At 37.4% G+C, this 18826-nt stretch overlaps 1 protein-coding gene across 7 annotated transcripts in view; it reads left to right on the top strand.

The window, feature by feature from the left end:
* Zbtb44 (zinc finger and BTB domain containing 44) overlaps positions 1 to 18213 on the top strand; it is a 48981-nt gene extending 30768 nt beyond the window's left edge. For 2 of the 7 annotated variants that reach the window (XM_050160051.1, XM_050160048.1), the window contains 4 exons: positions 10025 to 10109; positions 12903 to 13012; positions 14624 to 14924; positions 17028 to 18213. In XM_050160051.1, the coding sequence (XP_050016008.1) occupies positions 12997 to 13012; positions 14624 to 14924; positions 17028 to 17310 (600 nt within the window). In that variant the 5' untranslated portion in view covers positions 10025 to 10109; positions 12903 to 12996 and the 3' untranslated portion in view covers positions 17311 to 18213. Of the gene's footprint in view, positions 1 to 10024; positions 10110 to 12848; positions 13013 to 14623; positions 14925 to 17027 lie in introns of all 7 variants that reach the window. The other 5 variants (XM_050160050.1, XM_050160047.1, XM_050160046.1 and 2 more) reach the window with 3 other exon arrangements.
* The last annotated feature ends 613 nt before the right edge of the window (positions 18214 to 18826 follow it).

Genomic DNA, 18826 nt, shown 5'->3' with positions numbered 1-18826 from the left:
CCCTGTGTGTCGTGGGGATCTACTTACTGTTTTGTTCTTTATTAAAAATGGGTGGGGCTGGAGAGATGGCTCAGAGGTTAAGAGCATTGCCTGCTCTTCCAAAGGTCCTGAGTTCAATTCCCAGCAACCACATGGTGGCTCACAACCATCTGTAATGGGGTCTGGTGCCCTCTTCTGGCCTTCAGGCATACACACAGAATGTATGTATACATATTGTATACAGAATGAATGAATGGGTGAAGGCATTTGCTGCCTGAGGACCTAAGTTTGAGCCCTGGAACCTCTCTGATAAAAGACAGATCTCCTCTCCCTTTTCCCTCTCTCCCCTCCCCTCCCCTCCCCCAAACACACACACACACACAATACATAAATCTAAAAAATAAAAATATTTATTGAAATTTTAAACAGTGTGCAACGCATGGTGCTATGTAAGGAGAAGACATCACTCTTACAACAAAAGAGATAAAGATATATCAGTAAGTGACTACACACAACAGACAAATGAAGATCCTGTGTTAGGCAAATTAAAAGGCATTATTAGTGTAGCAATAGAAAGAGCAAGTTAACCACAAATATTTGAGTAGAGTCTTAAATACCAAGAATTTGCCCAAATAAGCCCACAAAGTGAAGATGTTAACAAACAAAGCATCTAGTAGAAAAACTTGATGGTTTAGAACATCCAGTAAGCAGCAGATTTAATGCAAAGTGATAATATAAAGGAAGCATGGATACTTGAATCTTTGAGGAATGAGTGGAAAGTCCAAAGGAGCTGAAAGAACAAATTGTGGAGAGCCTTGAACTCTAGTTCCACTTAAGGGTTACATTCAACTGCATGTAACAGAGCCCTTCTACAGTGGCTTTACCAAACATTATTTTTATTGCATTGTATATTCTAGAATAGGAAATCTAGAATTTGTAATGTGGATCTACAGTGTAATCAGTGTAGTGGTCCAGGCTAATTGTATATTTATAACTTAACCATCTTTAGTTACCTGTTTAGATGTAAGCTTATTTGCTTTGTGGTGATGACTTCATCTTGACTTGCCTTCTAGAAAGGTATAGATAGCACTTGTAGTCGGAAATGCACTAATGAAGGTTTCCCAGAAGCTCTTCTTAAGAAACTAGTGCTATTTTCTTAGCTACAGAGAATCTGAGAAAGAGATTATTTGTTGAGTAAATGACTACTTTGAACAGAATTAGAGCAAAGTAGAGCTGATTGTAGCAATGCATGCCTTAACTACAGTATTAGGAAAGTAGATGCAAGTGGATGGATCTTGAGGACAGCCAGAGCACTACATAGTAAGAGCCTAATCTCAAAAATACAACAGCAATAATAAAGCACAGTGGATATTGAATATGCGGCAAGCATTGCCCACCATAGATAGGCTAAGTAAACTTATATTTTACCCTAGTTTATATTAAAAAGAATTTTTAAAGTATGCATATATTTAAGGAAAACTAGTAAGTTTGCTTATATTTACTTAATGACTTTTTTTTTTTTTTTTAATGTATGAGTGTTCTATCTGCCTGGCCTGCATGCCAGAAAAGGAGCTTTTTATAAGATGGTTGTAAAGGCACCATGTGATTGCTGGGAATTGAACTCAGGACCTCTGGAAGAGTAGCTAATGTTCTTAACTGCTGAGCCATCTCTCCAGCCCCTAAAACATTTTAATTACAATATTTTTATAAATAATGCAACCTAGTAATGTTGAGTGTCTGCAGTGAAACAAAGAAGTCAAAGTACTCAGGATGAAATAAATTTTTCTATTATATTGATTCTAAGTAACAAGTTTAGTTTATTGTCTGATTTCAGATGTATCTTATTATTGATAATCTTTGCCATTGTTTTTTTTCTTTCTTAAGGACACAAAAATTGATAATTATAAGATGGATAGAATTTTTATCTAAACGCAATAACTACAGTATGAACATTGGTAGGAGAAGGTTGGAACCTCACTTTTAAGAATAATCAGCAAGGGGCTGGAGAGATGGCTCAGCGGTTAAGAGCACTGACTGCTCTTCCAGAGGACCCGGGTTCAATTCCCAGCACCCACATGGCAGCTCATAACTGTCTGAAAAAAATAAAAGATAAATCATAAAAAATTTAAAAAAAAAAAAAAGAATAATCAGCAAGAAAAAAAAAAGAATAATCAGCAAGATCAGTTGTGTGTGAATTTTGCTTGAATATGACCAAGCAGTGTCAGGCCACAAAGAAATCAAAAGGTGGGATTGGTAATAATTTACAAATCTGGACTCTTGAGAGATTCTTATACTCATGGTTGGGAAGTAATAAAACTAATAATAATAATTAGTAATGATCTCTCTAAAAGGTTAAATACTAAGAACATATTAATTTTGTTAATTTCTTGTTTGACATACACTTGAGTTTCCAGGACTGCTACAACACAGTATCACAAGCTTGATAACTTTGAAACAGTACAAATTTATTTTCTCAAAGTTCAGAAGGATCAAACTCCAAAATAAGGTGTAGAATATCTCTGTTTCTTAAAGTTGTCGCAGTTGCCAACCATCATTTACATTCCTATAAATTAGTTTTATCATTAAAATCCCTACTTTTATCTTAACATGACTTTCCTTGTGTGTCCAGATCTGTCTCTGAATGTCTGTCCTTATGAAGATGCCAGTCATGGCATATAGGACCTCATTTGGTCTTTTGTAACCACATTCCAACTTGATTCTATGCACAAGAATTCCATGTGCAAATAAGGTCTTATTTTTAGTACCACGGTAGGACATCAGCTTTTGGGAGACAGTTTTATACCTCTGAATTTGAGTCAAGAAATTTTTGAAGACTTTGAATAAATATAACATTGATAAAATGTTTAATGTATACAGATCAGAGCCATTTTGAATCTTTAGTCTTAAAACTATCTTAGTACCTTCTAAATAGTAAATAATTACTATTTACTTATCTGAAAATTTAGAAATCCAAATATTTAAATATTTTGGTAACTACATGTGAAATATTCATTCATTACTTCCAGGTGTATCTAGTCAGTTTATATTTTGCCTTTACAATCTTATTAAACATTGCTATATAAAGAAATGAATATGAGTAGACAAAACCTTTAAGTTATGTAAGTACAGTTTTTGCCTATACTGTTGTGGATTCTATACCATGAACATAGGAGTATCTGTCCTAGATATCATGTAATCACATACTCTTAAATGGATTTTTTCTGCTTTCATATCAAGTGCACTAATTACTTTAACCTATCTTACTTACATCAACAGATTTCTACATTAAAGCAAAAGTGTAAAGAACAGAAAAATAAATTCCTAGGATACTGTGGTCAGTCATTCTGTATTTCAGAAGAGCATTAATATGAACAGTTCATTTTACTTATTCATTAAAGATACCAAAGTGATAGCTTAACATTCCACTGACTGATAAATTTGATACCTAATACATTTATTTTGAAATTCTGAAGTAGTAAAAATTTGACTACCAGTAAATTGTATTCAGATGGAATTGTACCTATATTATAAGTCCTTATTTTCACTGATTGCCCAGTAAGAATAAAATTTAACACCTTGAATATAGAGTAAGTAAAAGCAACCTTTACAGCAAATCTGAAAGGGAAAAAAATGTTGCCGAGATGTATCTTTTTATCCAGAAAGATAAGACTGGGGCTGGAGAGATGGTTCAGGGGTTAAGAATGCTTCCTGCTCTTCTAAAGGAATGGATTCAGTTTCCAGCACCCACCAGGTAGCTCACAACTGCCTGCTAACTCCAACTCCAGGAGATCCAGTGCCCTCTTATGACCCCTGCAGGTAGTACATTCACACACAGGTAATTAAAAATAATGTTTTTTAAAAAATAAAACACAGAACAATTTGTAGAATGTTTAAAGAAAAAGAGAATCTTAGATATAATGTCTTCATTACTTTATTTAAAGTATTCAGTTATCTGTATTCACCAAGGACAAATATAAATGACTTTAGATAAGCTAGCAAAGGAATTCTGAACTCTAGAATTCTACCATTAAAAATAAAGCGACTAAAGTTTGCTATCTTTTCCAGAAGACCAAAACTCAACTTTATGAGATTGTCAGAAGCTGCTCTTAGTGTCATTGGAAGCAGCCCCTGCCTGTTTGCCATAGAGTTGGAGGCAGCATACAGATCTTTTGAAGTATGATCATACCCATTTGTAAGAGTAAATCATAAGAATCAAAGTAAAATTCCCAAATGTAAAAGACTATATTCACTTACATGTCTTTTAGAAGACAACAAAACAATTAGTTTCACCAAGGAACAATTTGTATCTGGTTAAATAGCCAAAATACTCCTAAAAAACCTTACTTACAAGAAGCAAAATAAATAGCCAGAAGGTGGTGATGCACACCTTTAATCCCAGGCAGAGGCAGGCAGATCTTTGTGAGTTTGAGGCCAGCCAGGTCTACAGAGCAAGTTCCAGAACAGGCTCCAAAGCTACAGAGGAACCCTGTCTCAAAAAAGGGAAGAAAAAAAAATACACCAAATAAACCTAGAGGTGGCACACACTCTAATCTCAGCACTCAGGAGGCAGACACAAGCGGATCTCTGAATTCGAGGCCAGCTTGGTCTACAAATTAAGTTGTAGGACAACCAGGACTACACTGAGAAACCCTGTCTAAAAAAAAAAATAAAATAAAATAAGATAGTGAAGAAGAAACAAATCCAGCAACAGAGAGCAGTCACTGAAGTATTTCAGCTTGGTTCATGAATTTACCTACCAGGCAAGGGCAGTTTGCATCTCAAAGGATTTGCCCAGCTAGCTTTCACCTGAAATAACCACACAGAAACTGTATTCATTAAAACACTGTTTGGCCCATAGCTCTTGTTTCTTATTGGCTAATTCTTACATCTTAATTTAACCCATTTCTATTAATCTGTGTATTGCCACGTGACTGTGGCTTATCGGCAGGATTCTAATCAGCGTCCATCTCAGGCAGGATCCTTGGCGTCTCCCACTCTGCCTTTCTTCCCAGCATTCAGTTCTATCTTCTCCACCTTCCCAAATTCTGCCCTATCAGACCCAACGCAGTTTCTTTATTCATTAACCAATGAAAGCAACACATGAAGAGAAGAACCTTCTACACCATTTCCCCTTTTCTTTTTAAACAAAAAGGAAGGCTTTAACTTTAACATAGTAAAATTACATATTCTAGTCTTCAGTGTTAATCAAAGAGCTTTAATGCATGGCAGCTAGACAATCTCCTAGGCTACTATTTCTGTCAGATCCTATCACCAAAGGCGAACTATAGTGAACAGTTCACTTCATTGCTTCTTTACAAGGATGATCACACCACAAGGCTTTTAGGGTTTGGGGTTTTTGTTTTTTTTCTTTAAGATGATCAAATAGATACCAAATAAAGTTACCGGAAGGACCCCAACTCAAAATGGCTTACAGATCACTAGAGCCATTTTTATTTAAGATTATTTTTATTTAAGACCTTTGTCCAATTCCATGTTGCAAAATATTGCTTGTGTTGGGCAACGTCTTCTGGCTCTGCAATCAAAAATGCTCCGTTTGCCATTATGATGAACTTCTGCAGTGCTTAGCCAGTGAATCTGTTAAACACAGAACACTGCCACCTTCTCTGCCTTATGAGAACTGCCAGATGAAATACATTTTCAGATTTGGTCTTCTGGCCCAACTTTCTTACAGTGTTGAAGATGAGGACCACAAGAATATACCCTAGCCAAAATGGAAGAGGACCATGGGCATTGGCCTCACTGGTCATAAAGTACTCCCAGTGGTGCCTTGGCCTGACTTAGAGCTTGTGATAGTCAAGATCATAAAGGCCACGATTGTGAACCTTACCACCAACTGTGTGTGCTTGCATTTCAAGAACAATAACCAGCCTTGTATCTTTATTCCAATTCCTCGACTTTCAGGTTAGTAAGATGGAACTCAAATACTACCAAGCAGGTTTGTCAGAAGTAGTGTTTCTCACAGATGAGCTAAGACACTGTTGGTTCTGAAGAATGATATTTGTGTGGTGGTAGACTGCAGGGAAAACCAGAAGATCCAAGGGTAATATACCTTTTGTTCCTAAGAAGCCTATTGGCAAGAAAACGCAACCATCTGTGATAGCAAGGACTGTAGCCAGTTAGAAGTACTGATGTCCAGAACTCTTTGAAAGCCTGAATTCTACCTCTGGAGCCTGTTTGAGCGTCACAGGTTTTGTGTCTCAGCTACTGTCCATCTTGTGAACCCTGGCTTTGTCTGTCTGCTGCAGTATCTACTCTAGGCCTTTTCATGGTGACCCAAATGACTTCTTATTTTTAACTGCCAACAGCAATCTTCCAAATAACCTACTATTGATCATGAAAGAATATCTGGACATAAGACCCTGCTGTGCAAGAACCAAGAAAGCCTGGTGTCAGCCATGACAGAACCTTCTTTGCTGTACTCACATTACGCTGTCATTGTATTCTTTATAGTAGCTGTACATTGGTCTGTGGTAATTCTGAAAAGGTTTAGAATCCTGAATGAGAAACAGAAAGATTGAAGGAGCTCCACTTTCAGGATTGCCATTATTTTGAGTTTTGATTGTAAGCCATCAAGTTAGACATCATGCCTGTTGGTTCTTTTCTGGAAGAGGTTATTTTTATAGCTCTTGCGCGCTCTCTCTCTCTCTCTCTCTCTCTCTCTCTCTCTCTCTCTCTCTCTCTCTCTCTCTCTCTCATACAGTATTCTGCCTGCATGTCAGAAGAGGGCACCAGATTCCATCACATGGCTGTGAGCCACCTTATGGTTGCTGGGAATTGAACTCAGGACCTCTGGAAGAGCATCCAGTGCTCTTAACCATTGAACCGTCTCTCCAGCCCTATTTTTTATAATTTTTAAATAGTTTTTCTAGCTCTTTAGAATCTCTTCCTGTATCCTTGTTGCTCCTCCTTTTTTCCCTTTCTCTGAAAGGATAAGTGAGGTCTTCTGTTGTGTAATCAAAACTTGTAGATTTTCATCTGGGCATGATAGCGTACCTGTACTCCCAGCACTTAAGTGAGGCAGGAGGATTAGAAGTTAAAAGCCAGCCTCTGCTATGTAAGGAATTTGAGACCCACAGGAGCCACATGAGAACCCTGTTTCAGAAAAACCCACACTGAAAGGGCCTTATGATTTTTTTTTTTTGGAGGGTTTTGTTTTTGTTGGTTTTTCGAGGCAAGGTTTCACTGTGTAGCCCTGACTGTCCTGGAACTCTCTCTGAACCAGGCTGTTTTTGAACACAGAGATTTGCCTGCCTCTGCCTCCCAGGTGCTGGAATTACAGGCATGCTCTACCACCTCCCAACTATGGGCCTTATATTTTTTAAGAATAGTACAAAACTAACTAGTCATAGACTCTCTAGTTGAGGAGAGAGTGTTGAGAGCTTTGCTAGACACAGAGGGAAGAGTATGGACACCAGATTTCTATATGAGTAAGTGCAGGTTTTTTCAGTCTTAGGTTGCTCACTTTAAAAGACTGGATTGCTAGAACTAAACCTGCTCCTTGTCCTTCAAACTCTAGGACTAGTCTGTAGCAGTCATCTGTGGCTGTTGGCAGATTAGAAGAGGGAGGAGGGAACTGGGGAGGTAGTTCAGTGGGTAAAACATTTGCCAGAGTTCAGATCTCCTAGCAACCACATAAAGCCAGGCAAGCATAGGATTTATAATTGCTTAGAAAACAGGACTACCCCACCCCCCAGAGCTGGCTATACTACACTAGCTGTATTCGTGAGTTCAGTGAGAGACTTTACTGAATTCAGTGTATTCAAGAAAGAGCCAGGTGTCTACATTTGGCCTACACACATGACTACATGCATATGAAAGAGAAAGAGAAAAAACACTTGCCTGAAAAGTGATCACCCACTAGATCACACACAGTCAGTCAGTCAGTCATTCTGGGTATGCAACATGTGGACAGGCCAGTAAACTCTGCAATATCCTCTCCCTTATTTTCATGTTTTACCAAACCCTTCTTTCTCTAATAGTCTCTATTTTGTCTCTTCTCAACAAAACATTAAAGTGATTTAAATGATTTTAGATTCTCAATTCTTTTGCTAAATCCAATCTGCTACCAAAATATTCAATGAGATTTGTTTTTTAGCTAGAATTTTTCTTTTAAATCTTTTATTTTGTGTATAATTCATTGTTCTCTGCAATCGTTCAAACCTGTTAAGTGGTTTTCTAGTTTTTTCTAAGTTTCTGTCATCTTTTCCTTGTAGGTGTGTCTCTCTGTTGCCTTGCTTCCTTGCTTACCCCAGTTGTTTGTGGCCTTGTTTTCTGTCTTTTATGAATGTAAGGGATCAGGCCGGCAGTGGTGACATACACCTTTAATCCTAGCACTTGGAGGCAGAGACAGGTGACTCTCTTAATTTCAAAGCCAACCTGGTATACAGAGTGAGTTCCAGGACAGCCAGGACTACACAGAGAAACCGACTCTGTTCCCCGCCCCCCCCCCAAAATCCAGACATTCATGCAGAAATATTAGTATTACTTATACAACACAGTGATAATATCTGTAGGCCTAATCATACAAAGTACCAGAAAATTTGTTATAGAATTGAAGCAGGTCAGAAAGGAAGTTGAAGCTTTGTATTATGTAGGAAGTAGCAAAGGTTTTGGTTAGACTTGGTAAGTTATATCCTGCCCCAGGTTCTAGGAGAAGGAGTTGTTAGGGACAGAACCTAGGTCTTTGTCCATGCTAGGCATTTGATTTACTACTGAGCTACACCCCAGCCCAGCATATATGTAATGACTAAGATAACCAACCAGTAGAAACAGTAGGGAAGGTATAAAATTTCCAATCAAGTAGAGAAGGGAAATTTGGATCATACATATGTGCATTAAGCTACTTCTGCAAGAGCATTTACACCACTATAGTTCATACTGCCCTTACAAGGGGATGTGTTGTTAATATTCGATAACAATGAAAGTAACCTAATTATATATAACATGAATGTCTACAGTGTCTAAAGAAGCAGACTCCATGAATATGTATGAGTATGTAATTCAACTTTACATACAGAGTTTATAATTAGACATCACTAAACTTTTTTGTGGGATTTGGGGGGGGTGTAAATAAACCAAGATACTAAGTTGTATTGTTTTAGTGGGTTGATAAGCTTTCCCATAAATATCAAATAATAAATAGCTTAGATATAGATGCCATACAGTCACTAGCACAACCACAGCCAACCTTGTCACTGTGTTTAGTGGGACAGAACTGACACTGACAGTCAGTGGTAGCACGTTTGGTACATATACTTGATAAAAAAGATTAAAGGAAAGGGAGGGCAGATAATAACCATAAAAATGGGCTGTTGGAGGAAAGGAGATTACTGATCAATGAGGACTTGTAGGATGTGGATACTTCATTGTGGCTTGTATGTAGACCACTTAAGTGTTCACTTTTTGTCCTTTTAATTTTTTCTATTATTTGTTTTATGTGTGGGTGTTTTGCCAGCATGTGTCTCTGTGCACCACCTGTATTCTGATGCTCTTAGAAGCCAGAAAAGGTGGTCTTATGCCCCGAAACTGGAGTTAAAGACAGTTGTGAGCTACTGTGTGAGTGCTGGGAATTGAACCCAGGTTTCTGGAAGAGCAGCCAGTGCTCTTAATGGCTATGCCATCTCTCAGTCTAGACCCCTGTCCTTTAAATTTTCTGTAAAAATTATGTGTGACAGTGTACCAATTCTTAAAAGTTCTAAATTGTCAAATGCTTTCTTAAAAATATGGTTAAGTATCATTTTAATTTTATATGGATTTCAATTTGCATTAAATTGTGTTTTCCCAAGGTTTCTACTAAAGAAATATACCTGAAAGAATTTAAATATTAAAACAAAGCTACATTTATTGTCATCTTGCTGGCTTTAAAACAAGTGAATATTTAATCAAAAATAAAATATAAATACTGCTTTTTAATAGAATGTGAACACTAGATAAGTTAGAGGATTGGGTTTGTGGCGTGTAGTTAACATCTTGGCATATTTTCATCATGCATTAACAGCTGTCCCTCTTAAAAACCCTTTCACAGGCTCAGTAGATGAAGGAGTTACAGAGGGGTTGCCTACACTTCAAAGCACTTCTAGCACCAACGCCCATGCAGACGACGACGACAGGTTAGTACCAACATAGCGTGTCTTTTTCTCATGAAGGTTGGGCTTACAGCTCTAAATTCAGACTTGTATAAGAAATTTATTGAGACTTTATTATAATTTTGCACATTTCCAAATTTGTGTAGTTCCCCCCCACACACACACCTTATATAATGATTGCTCTCTTGCCTGCTACAGTTTCCCCAGTCCTGTTCTACATATCATCCATAATTCCCAAGGAATTGTCTTCATTCAGCTTCTGAGGACTGTATTTTCCTGTTTTCATCTCCTCACTTCTCACATAGCCTTCTGTATTTAATCTCTAAGTTCTATCCTTAGTTCACTTTCCTCTGTACTACAGTCGCGTTGGTTTAAATCACCTTACTATCATAGTTTTCTTGAAATTGGCCCTTGATTGCATTCTTCACTTAAGTTCATTCTCCATGTATTACCAGAGCATTTCATTTTTAATTAAGATGCCATGGTTTTTACTTAAATTCTCAATTCTTGCTGGGTGATGGTGGCACACACCTTTAATCCCAGCAGGTATTAAAGGCAGAGGCAGGCAGACCTCTGATTTCAAGGCCAGCCTCGTCTACAGAGTGAGTTCTGGGTCAGCCAGGGCTACAACCCTGTCTCTAAAAACATAAATAAATCTAAATTCTTTGCTGTTTATAAAGTCCTGCATGATTCAAATGTACATGACCCTCATCAGTTCTTAAAACTGTCCATATTGTTCCTGCCTTTGGTCCTTTCTCATAATCTTTTGGTGTGGGAGAATTGTCTGTATTCTGTCAATCATGTTTTAAATAAACGCTGATTGGCCAGGCAGGAAATATAGGTGGGAAAACCAGACCGGAAGTAGAAATAATGTAATGAGAACAGGAGAATTCTGGGAAGGAGGAAGTTGATTCCTCCCACTCCTGCCCAGACCACTGAAGCAGCAGGATGTGATCTGCCCCACTGAAAAAAGGTACTGAGCCACATGGCTAACATAGATCAGAAAAATGGGTTAATCAAGATGTGAGAGCTAGCCAGTGAGAGGCTAGAGCTAATGGGCCAGTCAGCTTTATAACTTATAGAGATCTCTGTGTGGTTTTTCTCTGGGACTAAACAGCTGGGGGACCTGGCAGGACAGAAACCCCAACAAGCAGGACCCGTTCATGTTACAATCTTTGCTTAAAATAATTTCTCCCCTGATTTCTACTCACTCTTAATTTTAATAATTTTATATATATGGGTGTTTGGCCTGTGTTTATGTTTGTTTACTACATCTCTGCCTGGTACCTGCAGAAGCCAGAAGATGGCATTAGATCCCCTGGAACTGGGGTTTCAAATGGTTGTAAGGCACCATGTAGATACAGGGATTCGAACCCTGGTTCTGGAAGAGCAGCCAGTGCTTTTAACAACTGAGCCGTTTGTCCAGCCCCTTCTTTGACTGTGGCCTTCAGATCAATGACATGTCAGTTCTCAAAGAGACTTTCTGACTACCAGCTTAAACTAACACCCAATCACTGTTGGATCTTTCTGATTCAGTTCTCTACCTTCTGGTCCTTTCTATGATTATTACTTATTTCTCACCACTGAATATAGATTGTACTGAATGAATAATTCCTCATACAGAGAGCAGAACAGTCTTAATACCTATATTTGCTGAAAACTTGAAGAATTCAAAGATGTATTATTCTCCAGTAGTTAAACCTGGAAGATTATGAATTAAAATTATTTCATTTAATTAGCAACGGCATAAATAAGATCAAGTGTCCTTATTTTTTAATTTTAAATAGTAATCAAACTGTCTGTTCTTTGCCAAGTCATGGGAGTATGGAGATGAAATAGCCTTTTCTCTTGAGCTCTGTTGAGTTTTCAGGGAAGGAAAGAGGTAGAAGATGTAGGGAAGCAGATCATCAACAGTAATCTGCAGGGAGTTTGTACTGTGTTTAGGAGATTACCTACTGAAGCAGTCAGTGTAGGTTTTCAGGAAGAGAAGGTACTGACTTGTTGGCATGTGGTCTATAGAATTAACCAGACTAGCTTTAATATAAAATATTTAGCTTTAATAAGGGGAAGAAGAGGGAAACTTACAAAGCCAGGTTTTCAGCGAAGCACAGGAAAACAAACAAAGAGGGAAAACAAGTGTACATCGATGGTTTTATAGGCTGTTTGGGGTTCCAGGTGAACGCACCCCACAAACAAGGTGATTGGTTGAGATTCCCCATCACTGACTCAACTACATTTTATAAAACGAGTGGATACTACTTGAGCAAAGAAGGTAGACTTGTAGAGAAAATTCACTGTAGGAAAACACAGCATATGGTACATTAGAGGAATTATTTTGCATCAAGTATATTTTGGGGAGTGAGAGTGACCAAAAAATGAGGCTAGATATGGGAAGATAAGAGTTCATATATGAGTAGATTTAGACCCTTTGTGGGGGTTGAGAATTTATTCTGAAAAGACACTTTTAGCAAGATTTAAAGGGGAGGGGATGATAAAGGCCTAAATTAAAACAGGAGCAGAAAGGAGGGAATTCAAAAGATTGAATGGTATCTAAGGTAAAATAACTTGTGATATGTTCTGAGGGGTTTATGTCTATACTGAAAGATGCAGGCATTTTGGACAGTAATATTGCTTAACAAATATTTCTAAGTGAAAGTCTTTGTAAAAGTTTTTGTTCCTCTTTTCGCTTAGCATTGGGCTGCAGAGATGTGTGTTCAACTTAAAAATCAGAGCCTGGTTTCCTTCTTTGGTTTATTTTTTTAGATTGGAAAATGTTCAGTATCCCTACCAACTCTACATTGCTCCTTCTACCAGCAGTACAGAACGACCAAGTCCAAATGGTCCAGACAGACCTTTTCAATGTCCAACCTGTGGGGTTCGATTCACCCGTATTCAGAACCTAAAACAGCACATGCTTATCCACTCAGGTAATCTTTGATGTTGTTGCATAAGGGGCACACCAAAACATTTGACTTTGCAATCCCAATTAAAATAGAATTTGTACTGGACATACCGGCCCATGCCTGTAATCCCACCACTCAAGAGACAGAAGCAGAAAGATCCAGAATTTGAGATCAGCTTGGACTATATAATATAATAGAAAGCCTCCATCCAAGAAAAGGGGAGTGGGAAAGGAAGTGGAGGCTTAGTGGAATAAGGGAAGTGTATTAGAGAACAGGGAAAAAAAAAGTTAAAAGTCCAGAGAAGTCAGTTGGCTAGCTATGGTCTCCCCCTGCCCCCAAATTGTGATAGTGACTATAATGATACTGTTAATATACTTTATAACTCCCTTCTTATTAAGCTGGGCATAGTGGTGCACACCTTTAGTCCCGGCAATCAGGAGACAGAGGCAGGTGGATCTCTTGAGTTTGAGGGCCAGCCTAGTCCACAAAGTAGTTCCGGGACAAGTAGGGCTATTACACAGAGAACAAAACTCCCCTTATTAATATCTAACAATATTAAATACTCAAAAGCTTATTCACCATAAAGTGAGCCTATCATGATCATAACATACAGAGATGTATGTAATCTTATTTCCTTCTAAAGTAGTATCTTAGTTTTCTTGTTGCTGTGATAAAATACCTTGAGAAAAGCGACTTTAAAGGAGAATAGATTTATTTGGCTCACAGTTCCAGGCTACAATAAGTACATCATGGCAAGGAAGTCATAACAGCTGGGACTTGAGAGAACAGTCTTGATCCAGTAAATAATGTATGCATGGGAGTATCCATCTTGCCCTGTTTGCTAATACAGTCCAGGATTCCCTGCTCAGGAAAAGATCTCACTGGCAATGAAGCTAGATCTTCCCATACCAATTAACTTACTAAAGATAAATCCTCAAAGACATGCCCAGAGGCCCATGAATCATGACATGCCCTACATGAATCCTAACAGATAGGTTTCAGTGTAAACCTCTCTAATGAAATATATTTTCTAATTGGGGAGTTGGGGTGTCTAAGTGGTATAGTTTAAGTGTGTTTTGTGGTTAGAGGTTTGACTCCATGGTAGGAAATCAGGGCAGGAAGTAACAAACACAAAATCCCTGGAGGAATGCTGCTTGCTCACAAGCTCATACTTAGCTAGTTTTCTTATGCAGCCTAGAACCACACACTTTAGAGAGTGATGCTACCCACAGTGGGCTGGGGCTTTTCTACATCAGTTAGTGATCTAGACAGTCCCCCACAGAGATACAAGCTAATCTGATCACGAAATTCCTAAATTGAGATTTCATTCTGATGTGACTCTAACCTGTTGTCATGCTGACAGTTAACGCTAACAGGACAATTAATTCATTTTTGAAGTTTCTAAATACATGATTCAGAAAACAATTCAATAGATAGTACCTGGTATCTTTCCCATTTTGCCCTTTTTTAAGCACTAGTGACTTCAAATATTCTGCAACATCTCTGAAAAACGTTAGTCTGTTTTATTGGCATTTTTTTTCAATTATGATAAAATTGTTATTCAGAAACGTGAGGTCTTAGAACCTTTTAGTTTATTTTAGTTTTCAGATGGTATTTTGCTGTTTTGTTTTATAGGAATTAAACCATTTCAGTGTGACCGCTGTGGAAAAAAGTTCACCAGGGCTTACTCGCTAAAGATGCATCGCCTAAAGCATGAAGGTAAACGCTGTTTCCGGTGCCAGATATGTAGTGCCACTTTCACTTCCTTCGGGGAATATAAACACCATATGAGGGTTTCCCGGCACATTATCCGCAAGCCTCGGATTTACGAGTGCAAAACATGTGGCGCCATGTTCACCAACTCTGGAAATTTAATCGTGCACCTGAGGAGTCTGAACCATGAAGCATCAGAGCTAGCAAACTACTTCCAGAGCAGGTGAGGTGCACAGCGAAAACCCAACCAGGAAAACTGCTTTCTAAATCTCCTGCTTTAGGGCAGCCTCTGTTCTGTTAGCAGGTTGCCAGCTAATTAGTCACATCCATTTTCAGTTGCCACTGTGCATATATACTCTGATCTCCTGATCTGATGAGCTTTTACTAAATCTCCTAAGTGACAAAGTCATATATGTTGTATAGTGTATAGTATTAAAAAGTATTTACTACAAAACAAATAGTAAAAATATCCCCACAGAAGACTCTTGAATATTTTTTTAGTGAGGTTAAATAAATTTCTATATTGGATCTTAACTAAATTTTACTAGCAGTGTCTTAGTAATATGCAGTTCAGACTAGCCGTTAGCAAAGTTCCTCAGCACCACCCCTCCTATTTAATATCTTATGTTGCTGGGTGGTGATGGTGACACATAACTTTAGTGCCTGCACTCAGGAGGCAGACCCAGGCAGATCCCACCTGGTTCATAGAGTTTGGTTCCAGGACAGCCAGTGGTATACAGAGAAAACCTATCTTGAAAAAGGAAAAGGAAAAAATTGAAATCTTACGTAAAGGAATATCCATTGATCAGTAAAAAGCATTGTTTGACAGCTATTACCATGGATATGATTAGATCCAGTAAATCTCCTGTTTTTCTTAGTTTAGTGCTCTGGCTTTTAGCATTAATAATTTATTATGATATTACCTTTCTGATTTATAAGTTATGGAAGTAAATATGGCTCTATTTCTAGCTCTGCTGTTGATTGAGCATGTCAGGTATCATTTAAAATTTAGCTGAAGATAAAACACAAGTTTTAATAAGATGGTATCTAAATCCTCCTTAGATGTAAAACTCTATTATGTGTGTTTTTTAATACTTCCTAGGAATTCTACCTCTGTAGAAAGCCTTAGTTTCTCAAATATAAAAATCCTTCTAAATCCTTAGTTTTTAATTTATCTTCTTTTTTTAAAAAAATCTTTTTAGTTCCAAATTATTCATGAATAGATTTTGTTTTTCCCCTTTAAACCAGGCATTCATTTTATTTAATCACTTCTGATTCTGAATATGTGGTTATTGTCACTAAAGCTAGATTATATACTTAATAAACATAGTTGTTTAGGAATAAAATAGTTCAGTTTCACTACTCCTTTGTGTATATTTCCCATATAGGGCCCTGTATCTTATACTGCTCTTGTCTAACCCATGAACACTATTTAGGAAATACAGCACAAGACATTAGAAATTACATTGCAGACAAAGAAACAGATTTTATTAATACTGAATTCTCAAATTATTAAGTGGTTACTTCAAATGTGTTATTGACAGACCTAGCATAATATCCTCTTAAGTTCAGCAGTGAAGGTTTTTTGGTTGTGTTTTGTTTTTCAATACAGGGTTTCTCTGTGTAGCCTTTGTTGTTCTGGAACTAGCTCTATAGAACAGGCTGGTGTTGAACTCACAGAGATCCACCTACCTCTGCCTTCCACGTGCTGGGGTTAAAGCATGTACCACCACCACCCAACACAGTGAAAGTTTAAATAAAATATCTGACTTATTTTTAATAAGAGATTCTTTCTAAATTCTTATTATTAAAAGGTAATTTATTACTGTTTCCATATACTAAATCTGCTAGTAAAATGAGCACTATTTTCTCCATCTTTCAGCCTCATATAGTAGAATATATGTAACATCTATGCATAAGGACTTAGCTTCTTAGCTAACCTCTATCCAGTTGGTAATATAGAGGGAGGTTAATATATACCTCCTATTCAGTGTGTGTTCCAAGAGAAGTTAAACATTTACATTAGTCACATGATTTTTGCTTTAGTGAAGTGCCACTTACGTTATATACAGACTCCTGTACGTAGATTCAGAAAGACCATTGAAGTGTCCAAAGAACTACTGGAAGTAACCATTAATCTTTTTTATTGCTCATAGGGAGCTGTGATACATCTACTGAATGACTTCAGTTCATATTCAGGAAAGCTTATTAACAACTTCATTGAAGAATTAGTGAAACAAAAAGTTCTACTCTTGTTTTACAAATGGCATTTCTTTATTGTGGTTTGAAAATTAATTCTGTATTTTATTCTTTGCCTTCCATTTAGTGATTTCTTAGTGCCGGACTACTTAAACCAGGAGCAAGAAGAGACTCTTGTTCAGTATGATCTTGGAGAAAACACTTTTGAAAGCAACTCTTCTGTTCAAATGCCTGTGATTTCACAGGTCTCCTCAACCCAGAATTGTGAAAGTTCTTTCCCTTTGGGGTCTCTTGGTGGGCTTGCAGAGAAGGAGGAGGATGTGCAAGAGCAGCCAAAGACCAGTGCTCATGCCGAGGCCACCCAAGATGACCCCCCAAAGTCAGAGCTGTCTTCTATAACTATCGAGTAATTTTGTGATTTGGCCTTGGTTTTGGTTTTTGGAAAGTGCCTGTGCTTGATCTTTAATGTTTAAAGTTAACTTTTTAAACAAAGAAGGGTACCCTTTGTAAGCCCTGAAATTGTAGGGTTGCTTTGTTTTGTTTTGTTTTTTTTTTTTTCATAGCTGAGAGATTGCTTCTGTATGTATACAATAAGGTGACATTGAAACAGAACATAAACTCTGAGAGTTAAAGAGAAGCAGCTGATTTCAAACATGGCAATTCTTCCCATTGTTAAAGTGGGCAGCAGCAGATACAGAAGAAACCAGGTTATTGTTGACTTTCCTGAGATAAGAGGGCTCATGGAAAGTTAGTAAACAGAATTTGACAATGCCTAAGTAAATGTTTACTCCTAGATGCAGGGTGTTATAAACCCTGTAGTTTTGGAAGTATTTATGGTAATTTTTTCAAATGAAGGTAAATAACTTTTGAAATCCAGCATATTCTTTTTTTAAGCCATTATAAATTTTCATGGTGAAAAATTGGTATTGGGCAGGCATTTCCTGTACCTTTATAGTACCACTCCAAAGGCTAAGAGGTGTGATTGAGAGAAGTCAGGCTGTGCATGGAATGGCCAGGGTACAGAATGAGGTATGTATACCCCAGCTTTATAGGAATTGTTTTAATACTGTTTTTCTTACTAGAATGAATGTTTACCTGGCCTTTGAATGCTGATACCTGGCTAACTAGGACATTGCCCAGATAAGTGTCCTATTGTCCCATCAACAGTACTTTCACTTGCATATACTATTGTGCTGCCATATAAAAGAAAAATATTGAAGATATTCTATATTTTATATATAGGTTTATGTATTGTTGGGGGTGTTTATGCTGTGCTGTTTTGGACAAAATAAAAGAATTCTGTTTTGAGGCTACATTCTTAACCCAATTAAGATTGTTTACAAGATCACATATGACAACAATACATTGTCCTTATTCTAAAATGGTTTGAGGTATTGCCAAGTTTGTTAAAAGCGATTATAGTTTTCATAGGATGTAAGCAATAATGTGAGAGATAAGAGGTTGTAAAATGGTCATCTGTGACACAGAAATTGGGGGTTGTTAAAGACTAAAACCTAAAAACTTTACTACTCAGATGATAACATTTATATGATACCCTAGATTGGGATATACTTTTTTTATCTGGTGCCATTAAAGCCTCTTTGATCTGAAATATTCATGAGTCCATGAATAATAAACTTTTGAGTAATTTTTCTGTATAGAAAATCACCCCAAGTTTCATTATTATGATAGCACCTGATGGGTCAGAAAATAGAAACAACATATGTTTGTTGTTTGTTTGACTTTGGATACTTTCTTCTGTTTTGTGACAGTATCATATGTCGCCATATGATAGGCTGGCCCAGAACTCATGATCCTCTTGCCTCAGTTCCTTCACAGCTCTTGCTAGCATTATATATTATAGACACTTGTCACCTTACCCAGAGGAAACTGTAGTTTCTTAGTCAAACACATGATCTGAATTTT

Source organism: Alexandromys fortis, unplaced genomic scaffold (genome assembly GCF_014885135.2).
Source record: "Alexandromys fortis isolate MF-2015 unplaced genomic scaffold, M_Fortis_MF-2015_v1.1 scaffold_108, whole genome shotgun sequence".
Lineage (NCBI taxonomy): Eukaryota > Metazoa > Chordata > Mammalia > Rodentia > Cricetidae > Alexandromys > Alexandromys fortis.
Note: the sequence above shows the minus strand (reverse complement) of the source record. Positions and strands in the feature narration are given on the sequence as shown.